At 40.9% G+C, this 25959-nt stretch overlaps 2 protein-coding genes across 5 annotated transcripts; one reads left to right on the top strand and one right to left on the bottom strand.

The window, feature by feature from the left end:
• Nucleotides 1-541: 541 nt before the first annotated feature.
• abcd2 (ATP binding cassette subfamily D member 2) lies at nucleotides 542-19682 on the bottom strand. The gene is made up of 10 exons (XM_006780549.3): nucleotides 18442-19682; nucleotides 17819-17999; nucleotides 17315-17436; nucleotides 10823-10985; nucleotides 10141-10235; nucleotides 7497-7642; nucleotides 6600-6745; nucleotides 3040-3124; nucleotides 2404-2529; nucleotides 542-2272 (listed from the first exon to the last, which is right to left on the bottom strand). The coding sequence occupies exons 1-10, from the start codon at nucleotides 19384-19386 to the stop codon at nucleotides 2068-2070; spliced, it is 2214 nt and encodes a 737-aa protein (XP_006780612.2). The 5' UTR covers nucleotides 19387-19682; the 3' UTR covers nucleotides 542-2067.
• On the top strand, nucleotides 18476-25959 carry redic1 (regulator of DNA class I crossover intermediates 1). Of its 4 annotated transcripts, XM_006780551.3 has the most exons (15): nucleotides 18478-19944; nucleotides 20096-20137; nucleotides 20238-20277; nucleotides 21120-21270; nucleotides 21370-21502; nucleotides 21620-21677; nucleotides 21772-21886; nucleotides 21990-22090; nucleotides 23411-23538; nucleotides 23626-23862; nucleotides 23955-23988; nucleotides 24223-24250; nucleotides 24355-24449; nucleotides 24834-25509; nucleotides 25612-25959. In XM_006780551.3, exons 2-15 carry the CDS (start codon nucleotides 20115-20117, stop codon nucleotides 25806-25808), a joined length of 2016 nt encoding a protein of 671 aa, XP_006780614.2. In that variant the 5' UTR covers nucleotides 18478-19944; nucleotides 20096-20114; the 3' UTR covers nucleotides 25809-25959. The 4 variants fall into 4 exon arrangements, with proteins under 4 accessions (XP_087687273.1, XP_006780614.2, XP_006780613.2 ...); XM_087831147.1 differs by having other exon boundaries at nucleotides 18476-20137; nucleotides 21620-21647; XM_006780550.3 differs by having other exon boundaries at nucleotides 18478-20137.

The following is a 25959-nucleotide window of genomic DNA, read 5'->3' as shown; positions in this document are numbered from 1 at the left end:
CTGTAACGTGGAGAATATTCTGGAACATGGTAGAGTATTTAAATACACTAGGGCTGCCACGATTAGTCGACTAGTCACGATTATGTCGACTATCAAAATCGTCGACGACTAATTTAATAGTCGACACGTCGTTTGAAGCTTTGTAAGATCCCAAAAGACGCAGGAATAAGTAGTAGGATTTAAGAGTGTAATAACGGACTGAAACAGAAGATGGCAGCACTGCATGTACAAGGATGCCAGCTGCCGTTAAACCCCGAAGAAGAAGAAGCTGTGTCCCAGAATTCATAGCGCGCCCCAGCGCAGTTTCCAACAATGGCGTCAGCTAGTTAGTTTTAATATTACTCTTATTATTCTTTTTGGGTCACAAAATAAATGTTTAACATATTTTTAGGCGAGAATGTAGCTGTGTAAACCTCAAATATCTGCTCAGTTTATCAAGACACCACATATTTTCAAAAGCGCTCCGACGTTTTCGGAGACATCTGTTACCCACTAGCTCGATAGTTAGCCGGGGGCTAGGCTAACTAGAGCCTGCGAGAACACCGGACTCCCGGCAAATCGTTTTCAAACCCACCGCCGTCTTTCGCTACTCAGGTTAAACATGATATATAAGTCACTTAGATAACTTAAAAATGTTATAGTTTGGCTTTTTTCAGTATTTTATTTGTTCCTGAGTAAATCGGTTTGGCTGAGATTAAAGTTATAGTTTTTACACAGCTGAATAAACGTCAAGCAGACAGCTGATTATCAGAAGTGTGAGATGCTGGAGAATATACTCCGGTGTCCCGTTATATTTTAGATAGCAAGGAGTTTATTTAACTTCACCGAAACAATCTGCAAATTTCATTAAAATTTAATAAACTCTCATCTTGTCTTTATTTTTAGTTAGCACAGACCTTAAACACTTAAAGCTGTAAGCTAATGATAGTTATATAAGAGCAGATGCTGCTGGTGCAATAAGCTGTACATTCAATGGATGATGATCTGATTAGTCGATTAATTGCAAAAATAATCGGTGACTAGTCGACTATCAAAATAATCGTTTGTGGCAGCCCTAAAATACACAAAGTCATCCTTTCATTGCTTGGCAAATATGAATGCTGTCTATGGTGTATGAAACGACTTGCCTCAAACACAACTCCACATTGTCAAAACACCAAATCATGAACTATCTACTATCAACAATGACTAGCGTGCATCTCTCCAGCAGATTTCCAGAGCCTTACATGGTCACTACTAATTACTGTTATTGTTTTTCCTCTAATTTGATATCCTTTTGTGTGTGTGTGTGTGTGCACTCATCTGCTAAAAAAACCCCTCTCCGAGCAGGATGAGCTTGCCCTTCCTCACTGGACCTCTTTATCTCATTGTATTTGTTCATTAAACCAGAAACTTATAGTTCTGGAGTCAGACCTGCGTCACTAATCGTTCTAATAATAGAGTCGGCATCTGAGCCCATTCCAGCGGTTCATGGACGTGCAACCTAACAAAGCTAACGTGAGGTATAAGGAAACAGATTGTACTGTGGCTCTGCAAAAAAAAAAAGTTAAAATTACATTCGGGAAAACTAAAACTGGAATACTGCTTTGGACATCAAAGTGGCTCTAACCTTTAAAAGGTTTTCCAGCTAAATAGCAGCTCCCAGAGCCACCGTGACACGCACACCTCTGAAAGCAGAGTAAAGTGCTACAAAACAAACAAATTCATCGTCTTGGTTAATTTGGGTGTATCAGTCACGCCACTTTGAGCAGTGGAAGCAAACAGTGTGCATTACAAGCAGCAGGAATACTTGCGAATGCACTTCACTCTCCCCCGCCTCTCAGACTGGAGCAGGGCAAAGGAGAGGGTGAAAAGACGGAGAGGGGAGAGAAGGGAGAGCTCAGAGAGCTCACCTGCTTTACCGAGAGGCTCAGGGCGAAAGAAAAAAAAGGAAAATAAAATTGTACTAACAAACTGATTTCTTTGCCTTTTCATTGCCTCGCACCTCCTCCACCACCCCCAGCTTCTTCTTTTCTCCTCGTCTCAATCCTCCTTTACCCCCTCGGGCCTCTTCTCACACCTCCCCCCTCACTCCTCAGCTGTTTTTAGGACAGAGTCGTCTCCGAGGATCTTGCAGAGCTCGTTGAGGCGACTCTGCATCTCGGGAATGCCGGCCAGCTGGGCCTCCAGCCGCTGCTTCTCCTCGGTGAGGGAGAGGCGCGTTGCCGTGTCCAGCTGCTCAAAGCGCCAGCCTCCTTCCCCGTCAAACTGCAGCAGGTGGGTGTGGTACTTCCTGGAGGTGGGGAAGAAGGATTAGAAACAAAGAAAAGATTTGCTCCCTACTACACTCTGAAGAAGCTTGTCTGCCACCAACTACATTAGCATTTATGGACCAAAACATTCCCCCAGTGTGACGAGGCTTACCACAGGGAGGGTCTGTGTGTGATGGAGAGCAGGGAGATGCCGGCATCTTTGGCGGCCTGGAAAATCTTTCCTTCCACGTCAATGCTCACAGCGCTGGTGCACTCATCCAACAGGGCGTATTTAGGCCTGACAGAGGCAGAGGAAATGGTTTTAAGTTGGTGCTGTGCATCCACTCCATGCAATCGGATTGGTTATGATATACACCCATAAACAAGATCCAACTGTTACAGCAGATGAACTATAGTTTTAAAGGGGCTACTTCTAGAGTAGCTTAGCATGATTCCAAGTTCAAAGTAAGCCTATGTTATCTCGTACTAGGCTTCAGTGGAGCTCACTTTATCCTCTGAACCAAGCTGTCTTAGCTTCTTTCTTTAGGGCAGCTTTCCTGTGATTGGCTGCCATTTGCAAACACATGATTTGCAAACAAGAGGGTGTGGCCTCTGAGCTCCCAGCCATAGCTGTGTGCCGGTGATAGTCATAATAAAGTCCTCTCTATTAGTAATAATATGTAAACGTTGAAAAAACACACTTTAGTTTACTCTTCAGCATTCGATTTCTTAACAGTAATTCATTCTGTGAAAACAGCCAATGGGCTACACGCTAAGAAATGTTAACCCACAGGCTTTTTCTCCTTACCTGTGGTAGAACATGCGGGCCATACCCATCCTCTGCTTCTCACCTCCTGACAGCACATCCTTCCAGTCCAGCTCAGCATCCCAGCCTGAAAAAAAAGGAGGTATTGCAGAGTACGCAAGATGGTTTTTAAGTGTTCTTTTTTTTTGTAATGAACCTCTGAACTAAAAGATTATCACCAGGATTTAACTGTTTTTAGCCTTGACCATGAGAGGAAATAAGAATATGTTTGTAAACACTTGTGTGGATCACTAACTGCACCATCTTGTGGTACAAGTTGGTATAACATGAAAGCGCAGCCAGACCCTAATTCAGCACCAGCTGTTATCCCTTCAGCACCATACAGAGCTGCAAAAAAGTATTTGCCTCATTGCTTATTTTTGTATATTTGTCACACTTACACGTCTCAAACCATCATCGCACAAATTTTGATACTATACAAAGATAGAGTAAATACAAAATGCAGTTTTTAAATGATGATTTCATTTATTAAGGGGAAACCGCTATCCAAACTAACCATCCTGGGCCACCCTTGTCGGCAGAGCTGCAATCAAGTGTTGCGAGGATTCAGTTCAATGACAACAGTCGCCTCAAGGCGCTTTATATTGTAAGGTAGACCCTACAATAATACACACAGAGACAAACCCAACAATCATATGACGCCCTATGAGCAAGCACTTTGGTGACAGTGGGAAGGAAAAACTCCCTTTTAACAGGAAGAAACTTCTGGCAGAACCAGGCTCAGGGAGGGGCGGGGCCATCTGCTGCGATTGGTTGGGGTGAGAGAAGGAAGACAGGATAAAGACATGCTGTGGAAGAGAGACAGAGGTTAATAACAAGTGCAGAGATTCGGTGCAGAGAGGTCTATTAACACATAGTGAGTGAGAAAGGTAACTGAAGAAGAAATACTCAGTGCATCATGGGAATCCCCCAGCAGCCTACGCCTATTGCAGCATAACTAAGAGAGGATTCAGGGTCACCTGGTCCAGCCATAACTATATGCTTTAGCAAAAAGGAAAGTTTCAAGCCAAATCTTAAAAGTAGAGATAGATGACTGGCAATGACTCTTTCACAACGTTGTGGAGGAATTCTGTTGCACTTTTCTTCGCAGAATTGATCAAATTTGGCTCCATTGGAAGGTTCTGAGCAGGAGTGGCCTCTTTACGGTCATACTAATGTCTCTCAAATTGGTATTTGAGTAGGCCACTCCAAAACTTTCACTTTGCTTTTTTGAGCCATTCAGAAGTAGACTTGCTGTTGTGTTTTGGATCGTTGTCCTAACTCAAGTTTGATTGAGTTTAAGGGCATTAACTGATTGCTGGACATTCTTCTTTCTCTCTGGTAAAAAGCAGAAATCATGGTTTCATCTACTATAGCAAGTCGTCTTGAAGGAGCAAAGCAGCCCCAGACCATCACACTACCACCACCATGTTTGGCTGTTGGCATGAAATGCTTTTTTTATCAAATGCTTTGTTAGTTCCAAAAAGTTAAACTTTTGTGTCATCAGCCCACAGAATATTTTACCAAGAGTCTCGCGGATCATCAGGATGTTTTTTGGCAAATGTGAGACGAGCCTTTGTGTTATTTTTGCAAGTCAGACCTGCAATGCTTTAGATGTTGGAGTGATTTTGGTACGCCACTCAGTCCTCGGAAGCTTCACCAGTGTTTTCTCCAAGTTTTCTCTAGTTGTGGATAATGACTCGCACTGTGGTTCACTGGAGTCCAAAGTCTCAGAAATGGCCTTGTAACCATTTCCATAGTGATACAGTAGATGCCAATGACCGTGTTACTTATCTGCTCTTTAGATTGTGACATGATGTGTTGCTTTCGAGATCTTTTAGCCTACTTCACTTCATGTCCTATTTAAGTGTTTTCTAGATTTAACACGTCTGGTATTATTCTGGGTGTGACTGGTGAAATTGTAAGCAGCTTTCCAAAAAATGTGTCTAATCACATTTAATTTATGATTTAACCAACAGTCCCCAACCCTCAACTCAAGTGTTCTACAGTCTGTATATTTCAAAATGAGATTACAATAGAAGAAAGGAAAGTGTAGATAATTATAACAGCAGTCCCCAACCCTCGGGCCACGAACCGGTACCAGGCCGTGAGTCGTTTGGTACCGGGCCGCGAGAGTTGAGGCTCGGGTGTGAAATTTCAGGTGTGTTTTCAGGGTTTTTATCGTTAACTCGGTTTCCCTGGGTCTTTTCCTGTGTTGTAGTTGTGTGTCTTATTTTGAAAGAAATATTTATGTGTTGCCATAGCGACCAGTGAGCATTAAGGGGCAGAGAAGAGGATGTTACTCTCAGTGTTGTTGGCACATTTCAGGAGGACGCTGCTAATAAAGTTACACAATTACACAGTGAATTCAGATTATTATTATATTCATAAAAATAACAGTTTTCATCTTGGTCGTATCATTTTATTTTGTTGTATTTATCCACGACACCTTAAAGGCCGGTCCATGAAAATATTGTCTGACATTAAACCAGTCCGTGGCGCAAAAAAGGCTGGAGACCGCTGATTTAACCTAACTGCCCACCTTTTCAAATAAGGCCAAGTAGGTTAGGATAGCTTTAAACATAAAAAATAAACAAAATCATTTGAAAACTGCATTTTGTATTACATTGTTGCGCTCCACACAGATGTTTTAGAGAAGCAGTAACAGCACTTTTTCAAAGTCTGCTGATAGCTTTAAAAAAGCAACCACAGGAATTTACAACAAGCACATTTTAAGGTGGTGTTAGTTGGATATTGTGGGATTATATATGATGACAGGAAATATTTTTTCTCCTTTGTTATGTGAAACATGAAGAAGGCACTTAAGAATTTGATGCCACACAAAAACTAATGAGTAAAATCCATGAAAATGAAAACTGCAATACATGACTTCACATTAAATACTAGACTAAACTGTAAAGAGTTAAAGAGAAGACAAAGACTGTGTAACGGACTAATCATCATATCCTCTTTGGTTATATTGCATGTCTTTGTGAGCCCATAATAATGTGACTGCATACACGTGGGCTAATTACCATGAGTAATGCAAACCTTTCTAAACTGTTTCACAGTGCAGCTATTCACGCATTAAACCTTCTTGCGGCGCTAAGCCTGGTACAGTAGTTGGTTCACAACAGTGTAACCATTTGTTCTGCAGGAGGGAGAGAACGGCTGCCAATTTGTCACACACTCAAGTTTAGGAAACGCGAGCTCAAGCTCCTGGCTGATGCACAGTGTGTTTGATCTCAAACACCAGCAAACCTTTTCTTCACAATTAAAGGTTTATAATTAAATGTTTAGGGAGTTTTTGCTTCCCACTGTTGCCAAGTGCTTGCTCACCAGGGGTCATCTGATTGTTGGGGGTTTCTCTGTTTTATTGTACGGTCTTTAACTTACAATATAAAGTACCTTGTGCTGTGATTTAGTGACAAGGTTCCTTTAGCTCAGTAGTTGATTTTAATTTAGTATGTTGAGATTTTTTTCTTATCTGGTGATTGTGTGTCTTGATTTGTGTGGTGAACTGCTGCTCTTTCATGGATAAATAAAAATAAAAGCTGTCTTACCTCCCTCTCTGTTGACAATGTGATTGAGGTTGACTATGGCTAAGATGACCTCTAGGTCCTTGTCACTCATCCCTCTGGCAGCCATGTCCTCCACCGAGTCTGGGTAGATCACCTGGTCCCGCAGTGAACCTATTGACATGTACGGCCTGGGGAAACATAAATGCACATAAGTTGTGTCCGTTATGAGCACTAAAGCTCACAAATTGTGTGAAATTTTTTTTTTAGACACTTAAAGAGGAGCTGAAAGAAAAAGATGTCTGTTTTATAGATAGTGTGTTGGATTCTGTTACAGCTGCCAGCTGGCCATCTCATCCTATGTATAAAATATTTACCGCACTGCAGGAGGGAGTCAGCTATGGGTACGATTACATTTGAAGGTTTGGGTAAGACTGCTTCCCACATGGGCGGCAGATCCTTGGTTTGAATCTCGACTGGTTGGCCCATTACCTGCCTGTGCTCTCTGTGTTTCCCTTACTCTCTCCTGTCAAAGTTGCTATATTTATTTCACTGTCTCGCTCTAAAATCAACATAAAAATGATAAAAATGTTATCATGATAACAGCTGCTGCTCCAACTGTTGCAGCTCTTGCTATATAGTAATAAAGGAGAGAGGTTACACATAATGGATAATTACCAAACAACTATAATAATATTTAATTTGATAATATTTATCATATTTAATCATTCTGCAGAGCTAGTATTTTAAACTTAATCTGGACAGTAAATATTTGACTCTGTCCAGAGCTCTGGTTTCTCTCTCAGCTGCACAGACACACTCAGGTCCTGTTACAATGGATTAGATTACTGTTACGGTTCACTGGTACAATGATCAAACCCTGCACTTGTTTTGTCTGCTGTGGGACCTGCGATTATTGAGAGTGTGCATTTGTGCGTATACCTCTGAGGGATGTAGAACATATGCTGAGGGGAGGGTTTGTGTAGCCGGCCGCCGTAGACAGGCCACAAGCCGCCGAGGATCCTGAACAGAGAGCTTTTTCCACAACCATTAGGCCCTGTGATCAGTAGGTGCATGCTCTCTTCCACCTGAACGGGAGAGACAATTTATTAATTCTCCTGAAGCAGAGCAGGCTGTCAGTGTAATTACAATGCATCACAAGGCCATAAAGCTGTGGAAAAAGCAGGAGTGGCGTTAAACTGTTACACACAGAAAATATGGGCTCGAATTGTGGTCATAAATATTTTGTACTTGTAAATCAGTTTTGTACTTGTAAATCAGGATTTGTATATTTAAAAAGAATTTGTGTGTGCGTAAAAACGATTTGTGTGTATAGCCAAAAAAATACGGGTGAAACTCCAAATTGGTGAAAGTCCAAATTTTGACCGTATTTTTCTTCCTTTCAGCTGATTGGTCAATATCATGTCAATCACAAATGTAACTATCCAATCAGAGAACAGATGTGTTTGGCTGTCGGAGGGGCGCTTTTTTTGAACTATCCCTGAAAAGTGTTTTGTATATTGAACACAACTTAAAAAAAAAAAATCCAGATGAAAATATATAGAATTTGCAAAATATTATCTTGCACCTGTCAAAAATTAGTATTTAATATCATATTGATATAATAAATGAAATTATTTATTAAGTATCTTTAGATTTCAGTAAATTGTGGCTAATAAAAGTAAAAAAGCCTGATTAATTCATTAATCAAGGCTAAAGTTCTACATATTTAAAGGCTTGGGCACTTGTGCTACAGGCGCTAGCTAGCTTCTCAAGCGTCACCTTAGCTAATTAAAGTCACTGAACTGGAGCTCTCAGAATAAGGCTTATGTGGTTAGTTTTACTAACAGATGTTTAAGAAGCGCTCTTTTTTGGTGAATGAAATTCTAGTATTACTTCATTCATATTTAAGTACTAATTTGTAAGTATGGTATATGGCTACAGCTTACTAGCCAAACTAGCTTGTGTTAGCTGATAACTTGGCACGCCCCAACCTCGTATAAATACGCTGATTCTGGCTCAAGATTAAAAACGTAGTGATGTCTATAACGCAAATGCTTTGAAACATTAGGCCACAGCACACATTACGACTCTATCATTAGTCTTTATAGCTTTAATCCTTTTGCTAACGTGGTTAACCACGGTTTCCATGGCGAGAAACCAAATATAGAGCCTCATTCATAAACGATGGGTAAAAACGTTTCACACACAAATTTATGATTCTTATTTTCTCTATTTTCATGCATGACTATGCATTTGAAAATATATTACACACCACTCTTATTGCTACTTATACTACTGCTAATTATTATTATTTAATTTTGGTCAATATTTACAGTTTTACAAAACAACATTGGCTAAAAATGTTTAGAATTAGAATACAAAACTTAATAATATGATATTAATTTACATGTTACAATGCAAATTAATAATTGAAAATATGTAGACTTTAAACACACTTTTACAGGGTTATCTTATCATATGGGTCACTCTAAGTTTCATATGAACCTAAATGTCAAAATGTTCCTTTTTTTCCTTTTACTTGTGGCACAGTGAGTGTCTCAAGTTTAATGATATTCAACACCCCCATTATTTCAGCCAGCTCTTCATCCTCAGACACTATTACCCATCCTGCGTTTTTGCCTTAGTGAGCATGCTCTTCACCTGTATGCAGCTTGCTGTATGCAGATTACATGCAGTGATCTGTCCCATAAATCTTGCAGTAGTTTTGCATGTGCACTTGTTTTTTCGTGCAGGGTAAGAACTAAAAAAAAGAACTTAAAAGAAAAAAAAAAGATCTTCAGTTTTTCAAAAAACTGCCATTTAAAGTTTGGGTATGATATTTATATTGAAGCTGACATTTTTAAGCACAGCATCAGCGTCTTTTTCTGTTATCAGCTCAATGTCAGCGGCGTACTCTTGTGTAACGACCTCAGGCCAACATATATAATTGGAGCCTGGTGCAGTCTGCACAGAGGTCTGTTTGCCTGTGGTGTTTGAAAGAGATAAGCTATTCTTATTCATTTGTAATGATTACAAAAGCTGATTCTTTTGATGTCTCGAAAAGCATTTTTATCAAAAACATCATTATGTCAGCGTTTCCTATTGTTGCCTCCTAACAAAAGAAGTCAGCAGGTCAGAACTGGAATAAGAGACACGTTTTGTCTGGTATCAAATTATCAGCGATGAAATCATGCTAACTCAATTATCCACGTACAAAGAACAGATGAAAGGACCAGCAGACCCTCAGCCACTTTTGAGTGAAAAAAACAGAACCTGTGCTGAATGGATGAGCAGATCTTTGCAGCAGATTCACATCTATGATATGAGCATTGTGCATTATACCCTGCATCCAAATAAAACTGGTCTGATCTGTGATTTCCACCACCATGAAATCCTCATGAGGTGAATATAGTGGGGAGCAACAAGTTGACACCCAAAGGATGTATCTGCTTTCTAATGAGACCCTGGGCCGTTGTTTTTAAATGCTAATAAATTCTACACGGACCAAAATCCTCAGGAGTGAAGTCAGGCCTGGACTATCAGTTAAAGTGGAGCTCAGAAGGAAAAAAAAAAGATCAGCCACCTTGAAGTTTAGGCAAGATACTACAACGTCTCCGTTTGGTGTGATGATCGGGACGTTCTCACACACGATGCCCTTGTCCACATCAATCACTTCGCCTGCAGAAACACAGAAAAAGGATCAGGAACTAGTGATTGTGTATTTGAGTAACAGATTGGACTCTGTGTCTTTTCCACTTCACTTATTCATTAGCTTAGCATTACCCTCTAACATAAGATGCTTTCTATTAGAGTGTATCCAACCTTTGGCCATTTAGTTTATTGATTTCTTATAATGTAAGCTGATCTGTAAGTTGGCCCACATAAGGTTTGTGGAGTTCATAAAATCTGGTCAAACATTATAAATTAGCAGCAAAACTTGAGCCTGAAGTTAGCATGTAAGACAAATTCTGTTATTGATTTGAGTGAGGCAACTGCCGAAGCTATATGCTATAACTCATTGCTGATTGTTGCTAATTTGGACAACAGAATGGATCGAATAATTGTTGGCAGACAGATGTTGTTGGGGAATGAACTGAGCGTTTACCGTTGACTATGTTTTGACCTGAACCAAATCAAAGCCTACTCTGGGCTTCAGGTAGCAGAAGTGGTAAAAGCAACAGAGGTTGTTATGATGGCAACCTCCTCCTCTTCTGTTTTTTTTTTTTGTACAGACAAAGAGGTGTTGTGTGTACACAGCGATCTACCCTGTATTTCCAGCGGTCCGTCTATGTGCATCTCAGGCTTGCTCTTCTTCTCCGTCGTTGTTGTGGCTGACACAGAAGAGCGCTTGTAAATGCCCTTCTGGACGTCCTCGAATACGACAAACATGTTGTGGACCCTCGCAGTGTAGCCTGCCAGCTCCGTGACCTGTCCCAACAAACACACACGGGTCAGTCCATCTCTGGTAGATGTTAGTGTCGCCACCATCGTGATAAAGATCACGATCATGGCCATGTGCCTGATAAAAATGTGACTCCATGAGTGCAGGACTTGGAACATTGATCCTAAGCTAGGTTTCATTTTAACCTCGGCTGCTGCGTCTGCAGTAGCCATGAAGTACATTCAGTGCCCCCGTTGACAGGAAGTTGTTCCTCCTCAACATCTCCTGGTGCTTGCTTATATTAAATAATTAAGGTTTTTATATGTTCTGATGAAGGCCACAAGGCTATAACATTAACATGTCTGCTGGCATGGCCAAAACAAATTGGCAAAATGAAGATCTGTCAGTACGTTTTCCTAAAGTTTGTGTCAGTAGACAAGCAGACTTAGAAAAAGGTTTTGAATCTGTGTAAAATATAAAAACAGAAAAACAGAATGAAATCATTTACAAATTGCATAAACCTGTATTTTACTCACAAAAAAATACAGATAACATATCAAATGTTTGAGACTACTCATTCGTTAAAGCTGGGGTGGGTACTCATTCAAAATGAAACTTTTCTGCAGTCAGAGGAATCGAAATCTGACTAAAGACAGGGACCATATGGAGTGTTATCAGTGCTCAGTTTAAAAGCCTCTCTGATGATATGAAGGTGTTTTAGTGCCTGTGGAATTGGCAGCATGCACATCTGAACACTATAAATGTTGAAAGCTATATCCAGGTTTTAGAGAAACATTTGCTCCCATCGAGATGACGTCTTTTTCAGGCAAGACCTTGCACATTTCAGCAAGACAATACTAAAGCACATAAAATATCTTTCAGAATCTGGAGGCTGAACGTTTTACCAGATGACAAAGGCCCAGAATTGTTGAGCAGCCAGAATCGTACACTCAAAAAAATAACTCTTTGATTCTTTCATTTTGGACTCACTCCCGACGCTTGTTGTACGGCCTTGTAAAGCACACAGTAGTGTGACGATGTAATCCAAATGTTTTTGTGACACCATCTGAAACACAACCAGCTGACGTGTCGGTATTCTCTCTCTCCTCGTCGCGTGATTGATTCCGATATACAAGATTTGTGTTGGTGTCTGTCATTTTCAAGTAATTATAAGTTGTTTATCTGTTTGTCATATGTGAGTAGAGGGAGTTTGTTAAGAGAACAGTCACAGTTGACCCAATAAAGAGAGTTCAGACCGGTTCTGGTATTGTGATTCCAGATGCTTTGGTTTGAATTTGAGGAAAGCTCGCAGGTTCAGTCAGAACAACAATCCTATGATTTCTTCTTTCACGTAATTAAATTGCTTTATTTTAGCATTATGCAATTCTGTTATTCCAACTTAATGTACTTGAGTTGGACTAACTTGATTAATTAATGATGAATCAACTGTTTTACTACAGTTGTGTCCAACTTATTTTAATCGATTTGATCCAACCCATGCAAATTACGTTAGTGCAACAAAACAGACATTCGTACTAGAAATCCATTTATTTTAAGTTCATTTAAAGAGCTATTTTTTTTGGAGTGTTCAACAAAGTCTAGAGTCTGGTTAACAGAAAATGTTAATGGATTTATAATAACTTGCACTCCATCCATCCTCTTATCTTTACCAGTGTTGCAGTGAGGCTGGGGCCTATCCCAGATGTGATAGGGTGGGAGTCAGAATACTGGACAGGTCACCAGTCTATCACAGAGAGACAGACAACCATTTGCCCTCATGTTCACAGATATTTTAGAAACACCAATTAACTTAACCCTAATTACTGCGTGACTTTAACTGTGGCAGGAAACCAGAGTACCCAGAGAGAACCCACTGCAAACTTGGCCAGATTGCAGATTTGAACCCAAGACCTTCTTGCTGCGAGGCAACAGTGCTAACCACTGTGCCACCGAGCTGTCAATCTAGACTTCAAAAAAATAGGGAAACTATGATTACAAGGCTTTATATAGAATTTTAAAAACCACAATAAATAGCGGAGGCATATACGTAGTGTGTGTATGGTTGTCTGTCTCTTCTAACCCCAGTGATTTTCCTGTGGTTTGAACTCTTGTGTGATCTTGTGAATTTGGTGAATCCAGGCAACTAACCACTCTTACTAGATTGTATCCTGTCATCTCAACAAGAATAAATTTAGTTGCTGGATTTCATGCAGATCCTACATGATTTCATTACGTTCACCACAGAAACATGAAATTATTTTGTTCACATTACAAGTTTGAATTTCGTAAATTTAACAACCACCCAATTTCATTTTTTTGAGTGTATGAGAGACAAGAAAGGGACAACATCCCTCTGCCTGAAGTCCAGCAGCCGCTCTCATCAGTTCCCAGACTTTTACCGACAGTTGTTAAAAGAAGAGGCTGTACCACACAGTGGTAAACATGACTTCTTTGTGAGGCATTGCTGCCATCAAATTCAAAATAAGCTCATATTTTTCTTAAACTGCTACATTTTCTCAGTTTGTGTTTTGATGTTTTTGGTTTCCCATATGCAATTTTGAAATGAATTAAAATGACAGGTTTATAAGATTCAAAAATCATTGCATTTTGTTTTTACGCACATCTTACAAGGCGTAGCAACTTTTCCTTAATGTTTGTGTGTGCTTTTGGATTAGATATATCATATATTTGCTTTTCCTCTTGTGGTTCTTCGCACCGTGATAACAGGCTGCACGCAGATTCCCCGCATAGCTCAAAAGAAAAAACAAACAAACCCTACTTAACTTCCAATGTTCAATTTCTATCCAGACCACATGTCACTGAGATCATAATTTCACTTCACTTAACCAGCTCCAAATGTCGTCCTTAAATAATTACTACTTATTCTGTGTTTTCACCTTGTATTCGTCTACCTCTTCCTGGATTTTAAAAGGAGATTTTTGTAAACATGATCATAAAATTAGTAAAATAATCCATTTACTGCTGAGGCAACAGAGGAAAGGAGCCAAATGTGTTTACAGGCACCTGGAGAGTGTTTCTTTTCGCTTTCTGTGGTGCACCCTGCAGCGACACAATGCCGGCTGTTGACACAGCTTGATTATTTTAAACATCGAGCACCATTTCTGAGAATTCATGGACACCGTGCGGGGCGGCCGACCGGCTCAAACTCATTCAACCAGGTACATTTCTACTGCAATATATATGCAGCTCCAGTTTAGTTTATTATGAGCCTCATTAAACCCCACTGGGAAAAAGAACCACAGCCCTGCATAATGACATTTCACATTTCAACATAAATACAGCAGTGATTACAACACATGCACATTTGTGTTGTTTATATTCTGCCTTTGTTCAAAATCCCTGATAAAAACATGCTGTTTGACTCATTTTTTGTCTTAATAATTAGTTCAACTTTTGCATGATATATCACCCAAATGTTAGTCCGATTGAATTTTTCTTGTTTTTGCTAAAATAAAGTGTCCTCCTAAAGCCGGGAACACGGTGTAATAACGCAAAATCCGTTTTGTACAAAGCAATTGGACATCTTATGCAAGAGAGATCCTTTTGATATGGCTGTATATAAGTAAACAATACGTAAGTAACCAGCCTAGACATTCATGCAGCATTGCAATATTTGTCCTGAATTCACAAAAAACCATACCGGGGCAAGTTAAATACCACTAAAACCATCACATCCACTATTCTGGTTTAAAATCAACCAAACCTGAGCTTTTCTTTGCTTAAGTTTTTTAAACATGACCAAATCTTCACATACTGGGGTCAGCATATGAGCAAGTAACCCCTGTGTGTTTCTTTTCTTGAAATCTTGGGTCTGCATGACTGAGAAGGGATGTCCCTAATATGGTCATCTCAGAAGAGGGGCGATCACATGAAAATGCCCCCCCTCCAGTATAAGTTAATAAGGATTATTTTGAATTGTGACTCACGTGAAGCTAATCTAGCAGCAGAATAGATCCCTTTAACTAACACCCAGCTGCAGATTAAACGAGACCCGACTGCCCACTCGTAAACACGGCCCTGTTCTGAAGACCAGACGAGGCAGGTGCTGTAATCTGGTGCTTGCTGGGTTTTTTGGTGTGCTCAGCAGGTGTATTAGCAAACACAGCCGCTTCATCCTTTCTGATTGGCCTAAAAAGAGTTCAAGTAAATGCTGTTGATCTTCCAGCTCTGCAGAAGTGCAGAGCTGGAAGATCAACAGATGGAGGATTATTTGCAGCTAAGCTGAGCTGTGAGAGAAGGAGCTCTCAAAACACACACATAAGCGCTGGGTTTCACTGACCTATAGTGACACGAGAGTGATGGTGGATTCACTCTTCAGGAAGTGAGGCCTATTTAAGCCCTCTGTGTTCAGTTCTGTTCCCATAATAGAATTCCAAGCAGTGTAACACATACAGCATCAGAGCACCAACCTGACCCAGTTCTGTTTTACTTAGTCACTGGATCATGTGCTGATAGAACAGGGTGCCAGTTTTAATGTACACGAGTGAACCACTGTGTTGTGTGTGAGGTTGGTAGATATTAGCCAGCACATCTTCATGTCTGCGTGCTTCTCACATAAGAATAAAAAACAAAACAGGGACTTTTATTCTTACCTTGTTATTGTGGCACAGAGAACAAAAACAACAGCAAAGCTTTTTAAGATGAGTAACAAACTACTGCAAGGTAGGACTTGTCATGGGCCAATCTGACTGCACACACACACACTCCTCCATATTAAATAGGCAGAGTGTGTGGAGGCGTGAGCTGGGCACGCTGCCTCAGGAATGTGCTCCATCCCTGCTGTCTGTCAAACTGCACACACACACACATCTCTTGGCCTTGCACGCAGGGGCACGCCGCAATGCATCTCAAGCCACACGCGCACACGTGCTCAAAACAGAAGTGCATGCAGGCTTAAACTCGTATCCCCCGGGAACGTGTTTTTCACAATAAAATGATAATCATGGTGTGAAGAAGGTGGCATGATGGGAAATTCTTTAGCGCGGGTGAAACAGTTAAGGAAGCTCACAGCCAACCGCACGCACATTGAACCAGTTTCATTTCCTCCTCTTTGACGCTGTTTCGGGCTGCTGAACCGTCGCTGACAGGCAAGTTACTCGCTGTCGGGCATGAGATAAACCGGCCAGATCTTTGCTCAAATATTCCACATTTTTATAAAGGGAATTATCAAAAAGCCTGGGATAGTACACGCCAACACACAGGGTGGCACGTGATCAAAAGTGCAGCAGTACTAATGAGCTGCAGTGCAACACAGCTTCAGCACAAATGTGCTGCAACCAAATCCTCTTATGGACTTCAAAATGTAGCCTGAGAGAGAGAGAGAGAGAATGAACTGGTCTTGCAATTTCTTTCTTTCTTTCTTTCTTTTTGGATTAAAGTGCAATGAAAGATCAGGGATTTGGCTATCAATGAACAAGGTCTTTCATTCAGCTTTTTTTTCTCTTCTTTTTCCTTTTTCATGCTGCGTGGTGAGTTTTGCAAGAAGAAGAAGAAGAAGGAGAGAGATGGACATAAATCAATCCGACATTCTTGATGTCCACTCATCCATCTACACATGGGCCACCGGAACGACACACCGATGCTCAAACCTGGCCGGTTTATTTCTTCAAGAAGACATTTTTACTGACATCTGAGCCAAAAAACTGCAAAGTCGTGACACTCTGTACAGTCTTGGGTACTTCCTACTGTTCAGATGGACAATTAAACCTAAAAAGCTGCCAGATATGTTGTGAAAGAACAAAATGCTGAATGATTATAAGTTTAAATAAGCGCAAAAGACCTTTTCTTGTATGAAACTTCTGCTGCACTGCAACTGACTCTCAAACACATAATTTGCAGGATATAACACGTATTCAAAAGGCAACACTCATAAATTTCCATCTTAAACAGCAAAAATCTGTTATTAACAGATTAATCACTTGTTCATACAGTCTCTAACTTATCCAAAAATAATGAAAAATCTGTAATTTAATGCCTTAAAGGGGAAGCATTCTACGTGTTGCTTTTCTGGACTCTACTAGAGCAGCTTTGCATGATTCACTTCATGCACAGGATGAAAGAAGTCCCCTCTCCCTTTAACCCAGCTTGTCTTCTGATTGGCTGGCCTTTGCAAACAGCAGGTCTGGACAGGAAGTTGGACTCACAGCCAGAGCTGTGTGCCTCAGATGACTAGATTAAGAGTAGATATGTGCTCGCACTGAGATCAGAGTTGCTGCAACTTTCAGAATGGACGAGTATGAAATGCAGGTGTGCATGAGAGGTCAGTGTAAGCTGTGGGCCTGTGAGTCTCAGTTATGAAGTTTTCTGATTGAAAATGACAGCAAAGCTGTGTTAAATTCAGCAAACTACGGCGCACCTCTTTGTAGGAGGACATGATCCTCTCGATGGCATCAGCTCCTGAGGCCAAGAGGTTACGTGCGGTGGTGAACGCCTCCGTTCTCTCGCTCACCATCACCTGGGTCTGACCGTCAGCTGTTTCTATAAGGGTGGAAAGACAGGCACAAGACATGGGACAGCGAGCAGAACAATTAACTTCGGGACCTCAAAAGACAAAACAGAGCTTTGTGTGTCAGCGGTGCGAAACATATTTTCACACTTGCACCTGCGAGCATAAGGATACGACGGAAAAAGGTTCATTAAATATCTGTAGGTACAGTGTAATAAGGGACTCGGTTACAGGCTTATTATTGATGCTGAGAGCTCATCAGGGAGGTGTGGGAGGCAGCTACTGTTTTCACACATGCTAATCAGCTCCCGCTGGTAGAGCAAGCAGTAACTACAGTTATTATAGTTGCACTTAAAAGGCTTAACAAGCACAAGACGCGTGCTAGGGTAACGCTACACCTAACCAACTCCCTACCGCTGTCAGCGAAGCCGGTGGCTGTGATGATGGGCACGGCCACCATGACGAGCCCGGCGCCGCTCCACACGTACTTCATGAGGAACTGCTCGATCATGATGTACCAGAGCCGTTTGGACAGGATCAGGTTCATCTGGTCCGCCAGAGCCCGGTAGCACTTCTGCAGCTGACACATCTCCACCTGCATCAGAACATGAAGCAACACAGGCATTTCCCAACTCTCTGTGTGATCTGTGAAAAAGGCTGTGCAGTAGAATTTCTTCAGGATAATAGTAAAGTCTTTCACACTGATGCTCTTTCAGAAGAAAAATAGCTTTAGTCAATAAGTTAAAACTAACTCTGCTGCTAATCTTTGTGCAGTAGATGGAACATTGTTATGGATATGACCATTCATCTCAGCTGGCCATCCTCAAAGACCTACCTCTAAAGTTACCGCTTCACCCATAGTAATTACATTAGTGTCTACAGATTGTAAATGTGTTATGCATTTCACACGTACCGTGGCACATCCGGGCACAGACACTTCCCAATAAATAAACACAATAATGATCGTGTGGCTGCACATAACTCCCACACCGCTTCCATTCTGCAGCTAGCACTCACATGCATCCGTCTCTGCATACCTTGTGTCCTCTGTAGAAAGCTATTTCCTCAGCATTAGCAATGATCCTAGAGTGCACATAGCGCAGGTAGCCCTTCCTGTGAGCCTCTTCGGCCACCAGCTTGCCAAATTTGGGCGAGCATGCACGCAGGACTTTAGCCGTGGCGAACACCACGAGCCCTGCCAGCAGGGTCGGACCGGAGGCGTTGGCCCCCCTGGACCTGGCGGTCTGAATCAACGTGTAGGAGGTCAGCATCACATCCAGTATAGGCTTGGTGAGGTTAGAATAGAGATGGGCCACGGACTGGGAGAACATCATCACGTCCTCCGTGAGAGACTGGTCCGGGTTGGCGAGCCTCCCGTCCATGTTGCTGACTTTGTAATAGGTCTGATCGGTGAAGTAGGTCCGATAGGCATGGTTCACTAGCCGGGTGCGGAAGGCCAGAGCCAGTTTGCACTCCAGGTACCGGATGGCGCTGTTGACGAACGTGGCCGGGATTGCAATGAGGAGCCATTTGATCAGCTGGATGATGAAGCGTTTGGGTTTTTTCTCCACGATCGTTTTGACTATCTTGCCGTCCAAGCTGGCAACATAAATAGAGAGAAACGTCCGAGATATCAGCGCCACCGAGTGCAAAGAGAGCAAAGCGAGCTCTCTGGAAACGAGCTTGGGAAAGAGGATTTTACCAAGTTCCAGGATCTGCTTGAAAAACTCAGCATTTACCCCCGGGGATGGTTTCCTATCAATCACAGCATCCGTTTGAGTCTTTCCCGAGCAAGTGGAGCCGTTCTCCGCCTTTGAAGCCCGGTGATTGCTCCCAGGACCTTTGTTTTTGCAGAGCTGCTTGCAGATGATGGGGTACAGCGTTCTGACACCGTATGCAGCAGCCGCAAGAAACACGGCTCGCTTCGCCGCTGCCGTGCGGTCCCATCTCACTTTAGACGCCGCATCGAGGATGTTGGACATTTTTCAACCGTTAGTCGTCTCTGCAACCAGCCCTTACTACACCCATCCCCCAGACCTGACTCACCGCGTCGACATAAAGAGCGAGAGGGAGTTCTGATGGCCGGACTGATGTGAAGCGAGCCCGATACTTGTGCCGCTACATCCTGCTCCCCTTTTTTGCGCCAGCTACAAGCACTCCAAACTAGAACAAGTGCACTTCCGGTTATGGTTGCCAAATTAAAGGCGTTCCTACCTCCACCACACAAACGTGTCTGTGTTAGCTTTTAGTTTATAAAGAAAATCAGCCCAACATCCGGTTTTGCTGTCGTCACTGGCGACTTAGTTTGCAGAGGGGTTTTTTCATTGGTCGAGCCCCCGGCAAAAATATGATTGGTTGTCTGACAGACGTAAATAAATTAGTCCCAACTGATTTATTCTACTGTACTACAGTATTTTATTTTAAGCAAACGTAAGGCACAGTGAAACAAAATACAGAAATAAAGCAAACAAACTCCGTGAAAATTACACATATATATTTTCTTCTTTGGGCATTTCTGAGCATATGTCCGAAGTCTGGTGGTATGTCCTCGTGCTTCTATTGTATTCTGAAAGCTAAAGTTAGCTACCTAGCTGAAACAAAACAATAAGCTATGCATGCACTCTGATTCTGTGCTGACACAGGCACAAAAGCTTGATCTTTGTAGTTTTCTGGATTTTGTCGTTTCTATAGTAATTAAGAGCTGTTAAAAATGAACTGGGTTGGAGGTTCAAGGTAAGAGAAAGCAAATTTTGGTTATTAGCTGATGTGTTAATGTATATCATATTAGCCTATAAATGTTTAAGCTAACTAGACACGTAACTGCTCATTTCAGAAACCGGTTAGTGATGAGGAATAATGCCAAAAAGCAGAGGGTAAGACAACCAAATAAAACTTACATTATTTTACATTAAGTGCAAGTAGGATGCTAAATATTAAATGTTTAATTGTATACTCCATAAAATATTGTATCCAGAAGAAAACTTGCTTTAAAGGGATGCATTTCTAACCAGGGTTGTTTTAGAAAATGGAAAGAATTGTTTTGACTTTTATTTTGAGTATAAGTTAAATTCTTACATAAGGAGGTCAATAGTGCACAGGTTGCATATTGAAAATATATTTAAAGTAGTGGAATACGACTTTTAATAATAATAATAATAATAAATTTTATTTAAAAGAAGAAGAAGATCTATCTATCTATCTATCTATCTATCTATCTATATATATATATATATATATATATATATGTATGTGTGTGTGTGTGTGTGTATATATATATATATAGATATGTGTATATGTATGTGTGTGTGTGTATACATGGTTTATAATGTGTGTAGCTTTGGACTTGTACTTGAACTTTAATTACTTATTTGTTGTTTGGTATTTTTAGTAGAAGGCAACTTAGCCATTTGAAAAGCCCAGACATAGCCTATTTGAAGTTTCATTGATGTGAAGTCTTAAAACTTAACAATACCCCAAAATAATTGATTAATAATCACTAGCCCAAATCGCTGCCTTTGTTTTTCACAAACATTTTATTTATTTTTCATGTAGTAAACATTAAAATCTATATCCTTGTGTAATGATAATTCATTAAATAACAATCACTAATGTTCAAGCTTGATGTTTTTTCATTGTAACCAGTTTTGTAAATATATTAAATTAACAAAGCCTTTGTCCCTGTGCCTAAATATTGGTTGTGCTTTTTCTGTTCCAGGAATTCTTTGAAAAGAGAAAAATGCAACAAAAACTTAAAAACATGGGAATACCTGTCCCAGCCCCTTCCCTAGACAACACTAGTTCTGGTAGTTTGGACCTAATGACTCTGTTTATCGTCAACCAGATTGCTGCTAAAAAAGCATGTAAAGGTGAGATTCAAAGCCCCAGATCACCAGAAAACAATAATCGAATACATTTAAGCCTCAGGATGGCAAATGATGTAAACAGATAGTGTTCTTGTTTTTCAGATCCTCCTAAAGCAGCAGTTCTTGGCAGCTGTAAGGCAGGAGCCAGGCATAAGAGAAAAGATCCTCTGGTGCTCCCGATGAGCCCCTGTTCCCCATCACAGCTGTGTCTTGTTGAGGGCCAGTCTGAGTACAGGTATAGCCCCACTGTGGGTTATCAGTTCTTGTAGCCAATTATGTTAATATAATAATAATCCTCTTAATAAATGGATTGAAAAGGGTTTTAAAAGTATTATATTTTCCATCTTAACAGTGTTCAAGAAGGCAGAGAAAGAAGGAAGGTAATTCCACAAGGGTTCAAGTTTCAGCGTGTAAGTTTCCTGCTCTTCAAGTTACTTCAAGTTAGCGAAACGTGCTTAATATGAACAAATGTAAAGACACTCACTAAATCCCTGTTTTTGTAAGTTGTCGCCAGTACTTGAGTCGGGTTTCTCAGACAACAGTGCCTCTGACTACCTGCCTGCCATACCTGATGCCCGCAGCCCCTTCTCTTCCACCTCATCTGCCTGCTCAGGCCAAGGTTGTGTAACACTAATAGACTATTAACAACTATAACTCAGTTACAGTACTGCGTATTCTTCTTTGCGTGATGATATCTTATGAAATCCAACTGTTCTCCACAGGAACTTTCACCCTGCAGCTGAATCTCCAGAAACAAAGCCAGGCACTGCATCCCTCTTCTCCCCCAACCTGGGACACCTCAGTTCTATCGCAGACCGAGGCAGTAAGGGATTCGCTCTTATTAGAATTACATCACTACTTTAAGGTTAAAGTTGTAGTTTTTACACATTTTACCCCACCCGTGGTTTCATATGTAAGAAAGGAAAAGTATGGAAACTCTGACTTGAGTTGAGAAACTTATCTAAAGTTGGTGTGGAAAAATGGCTTGTGTTGGTGTTGTTTAACAGGCCAACAAAGATGTTGGTAACTTCTCAGAACTCTGCTTTACAATAAATCATATTGTGCTTTAATTATAGAATGTGACATATGTCATGTGTGTCAAGGTCTTTCACAGTGAATGTAATCTTTTTTTTTGTAGTGATTTCATTCATGGGAATTTAAAACTGGTAATTTTGCCATGAGGCTGAGATACACATTGAAGATGGTTTGCTTCAAGTAGAAGCTGCTTAAGTAACTAGATGAATGGGCCTGTTCCTGATAGCCTGGTGGTGACGAGGTCCAATCAGGGTCACCAGCGTTTCGCCTTTTAACCTGTAAGACTTTAAATGAGTGGGGGATGGCCAACTTCGATGAAAATTGAAGCTGCATGCCATCCTTTTCGCATTGGCTTTCTTCAGATTGTGAGAAATGGATAACCTGTCCCCCAGTGACCTCATCTACAAACAGGGTTTTTGCACACCTACACAGGTGCCTAATTATAAATACTTATTTATATTTATTCAGGCTATTCAGGCCTAAAATTCAGGCATTCTTGTTCAATACAAAAGCTGAAAACAACAAAGAAAAAGTAATGTAGCATTACTTTTAGTATTACTAAAGGTACTAGTATTTTATCATATCACTATAGTATTTTAGTTAGTAAAATTTATTTATATAGCACTTTTCACAGTTAAAAATCACAAAGTGCTTCACAATTAAACCAGAAATATAAATAAATGAAAAAAAAATTAAAGCTTGTTTGTATAGAAATGTCTTCAGCTGCTTTTAAAGGGGTCAAGTGTAAAGAGTGCCTTGGTGCCACTGCCCGAAAAGCCCGATCCCCACGTGTTTTGAACCCAGTACATGGGACCAACAGTAACCTCTGACCTGAAGTGCTCAAGAAGAAGCATGAGGTTTCAACAGGTCAGAGATATACTGTGGAGCTTCAACATGTAGAGCTCTGAAAGTAAAAACTAAAAGTTTAAAATGAAACCTAAAATTTGCCGGCAACCAAAACTGGAGTAGTATGTGACCTCTTGTTTTACACCAGTTTATAGTCTCTGGACCAACAGCATCTCTTGCTAAGAGAAAATAGTTACAATCTAATAAAATGTGACAATAATGTGTCTTTCTTCTGACAAATGCTGATTTGTTTCTCTGTCAGTTTCATCCTTTCTCTCAGCCCAGAAGTATGACAAACACATCTCCCTGGTCGCACAACCTTAACCAACCCTTCTTCCAACTTGAGAACCCCACAGCATCTCAAGTCCTCTTTGGCAGTCCACAACCAGGGTGAAAACAAGTTTACATTTTAATTGGTTATTTTCTATCCTTAGTTTCAATTTTTTAACCAATCAGTGCCCGTGTGTGTTGCCACAGTAAAAGCAAGGCAGGAGACCATGCAACATATGTGGACAGCATCTTTCTCAACCAGCCAAAGGACAAAGAGTCCATGCTGGACTTCACGCTTAACCAGTCAGAAATTCAGCAGCAATTGGAGGACAATGTCTTCAGAGGCTTTTGTGATGAAGATTGTGAAGGACACTCTCATTCTGGGAGTGAAAAATCCAAAATATGTCTCCCAGATCAGACGCCGGTAAACTCTTCTGCACCTCAGTAAGTGTTTGCACTTCCAGTCTAACGAAATGCATTATTATGGAGCAAATTTTGAATCCATTTTATGTTGGGTTTTATTATTTTATTGCCAGAACTGTGCCAGACTCACAGTGCATGGGAGCAGAGGTAAGCAGGTTTTAAGTTGCCCTTTTACTGCCACCAAGTGGTCAAGTTTGGAACTGCGACGGAATTAACTTCAAATGTGTAGAAAGCAAATCATCACAAAGTTTAATGAGGCTCTCCAGTCATCATAAGCTGTCATATAGAGCTCCTAACAGTTTATGTTTAATATTTTTTATAAGTGGATTATATACATGGGTACAGCAGAAGTGTCAAATATTGAATATGTTTTGTTCACAGCCCTACAACTGCCCTGACACAAGGTTTTGTAAGTTTCCAAGGAGTCTCACGTTAAGGAAATTCATTTATTATGTAAATGTTTGAGGAAAAACCAAAAAGTAAATGGGTGTTTTTTCCCCTCTAATTCCACAGCATGCTTTGGAGACAACACTGGGCCAGCGAATGGCTCTGAATATTCGCCAAGTTACTCTTTTAGAGGAGGTTACCTGAGTCCAGACTCAAATGATGTGAGTGAAGCTACACTATGAACTTTATTCCAACTTTCTGAAGTGCACTACTTGGAAAGTTATCTTTGAAATACATTAAAGTAATCTTTCATCTAACCCCTCAAAACTGTAGCAAATTCATGCTGTATTTTTGTAGTACTGATGTTAATTAAGCTGTAGATTAACTATCAGCACTCTGCCAGTTTCTGCAGCCTCCTTTTTTTTAATTAAACACAAATGAGGAAATTACTATTAAACAGATCATCACCTGTCCCAAAAAGCAACACTCATTAACAGCACAGTGTTCTTTGCACAGTGCCACTGATTTATACCTCTTTCCTGGACATATTTTCACACCATCTGACACAGGAATTGCTGTTTTCTACTTTTAAAACTATATATTAGGATGAAGACTGCTATCAGCTATGCCTCCCAGCATCTTCTTCTTACATGGATCAAGCCTTTGGCCCCAGTAGCTCTCAAGGGAATTTAAATGAAACACTCTCTGAGCTCAGGTCTCACACCCCACGAATAAGATCCCAAATGGACTTCAGAGTTGACCTGAAAGTTACTGAGAACATGGCTACCCCAGATAAGGCTTTTGAAAGTAAAGGGCAGGAGAAAGAAAGCAGCACAGCTCTCCTTTTATCTCCACACCCTTCAGCTCAAACTCAGAGCTCAGATGTCTGCAAATGCAAGAAAACATCAAGTGAAACTCGAGATGCAGGAACTCAAACAGTACGCAGCCCCCCAGCTGGGGCGTGCGACGCTTCGACTCAGTGCAGCTTTGTTGCAGACAGTGCTCTCGGGTACAGCTTGCATCTATCAAACGCTGACATGTCGGAGCTGCCTCCAGCCACAGGGAGGCAGGCCGGTACCGCCACAGAGCCAGATGCACTCACAGCTTCACCAGAAAACTCCAGGAGCGAAGAGAAGCAGACGCCCTGGAGCAACAAGAAATCAGAGGCGGATTCCCCGTCAGGCAGGAGCATGATCACTGCTAATAACGGTGCCAAAACGATTCTACAGAGACCCACAAACCTTCTTCTCACTAACTCCCTGAGCACGACTAATGTCAGAGGTATGACATGAAAGTGAAATAGTCAGCTCTCTTTATGTGTCGTTTGAGAGAAACTTGAGATAGAAAATCACATTAAATTTTGCTCTAATGTTTCTAATTTAGGTCAGGAGAATAAAGAAGGCAGGGATGAGACAGAACAACACGAGAACTGCCCTCCAATGACAAGCTTTTCAGATCAAGGGAGGGAAGAGGGCACATCTGGCACCAGAGTTAACATAGTCTCAAAGGAGGCTGAAATGCTTCAAGACATAGCCAACGTTTTGCTCCTCCTGAAGCAGAGGAAAATTCAGGGCTACTAAGAACAGATGGATGAAGACGTCAGGAAATCAGTTCTGTGCTGTGCATCTTCCGTTATTTTAAAGCAACAGTCCTAAAAGTAGATTAAAATAGTTACAGTGTTCTTAATGTTGTGATGAAGTTTATGCAGTTAAATAAAGCTCCAAAACATGA

Source organism: Neolamprologus brichardi, chromosome 17 (assembly GCF_056152115.1).
Source record: "Neolamprologus brichardi isolate AB-2024 chromosome 17, ASM5615211v1, whole genome shotgun sequence".
Classification (NCBI taxonomy): domain Eukaryota; kingdom Metazoa; phylum Chordata; class Actinopteri; order Cichliformes; family Cichlidae; genus Neolamprologus; species Neolamprologus brichardi.
Note: the sequence above shows the minus strand (reverse complement) of the source record. Positions and strands in the feature narration are given on the sequence as shown.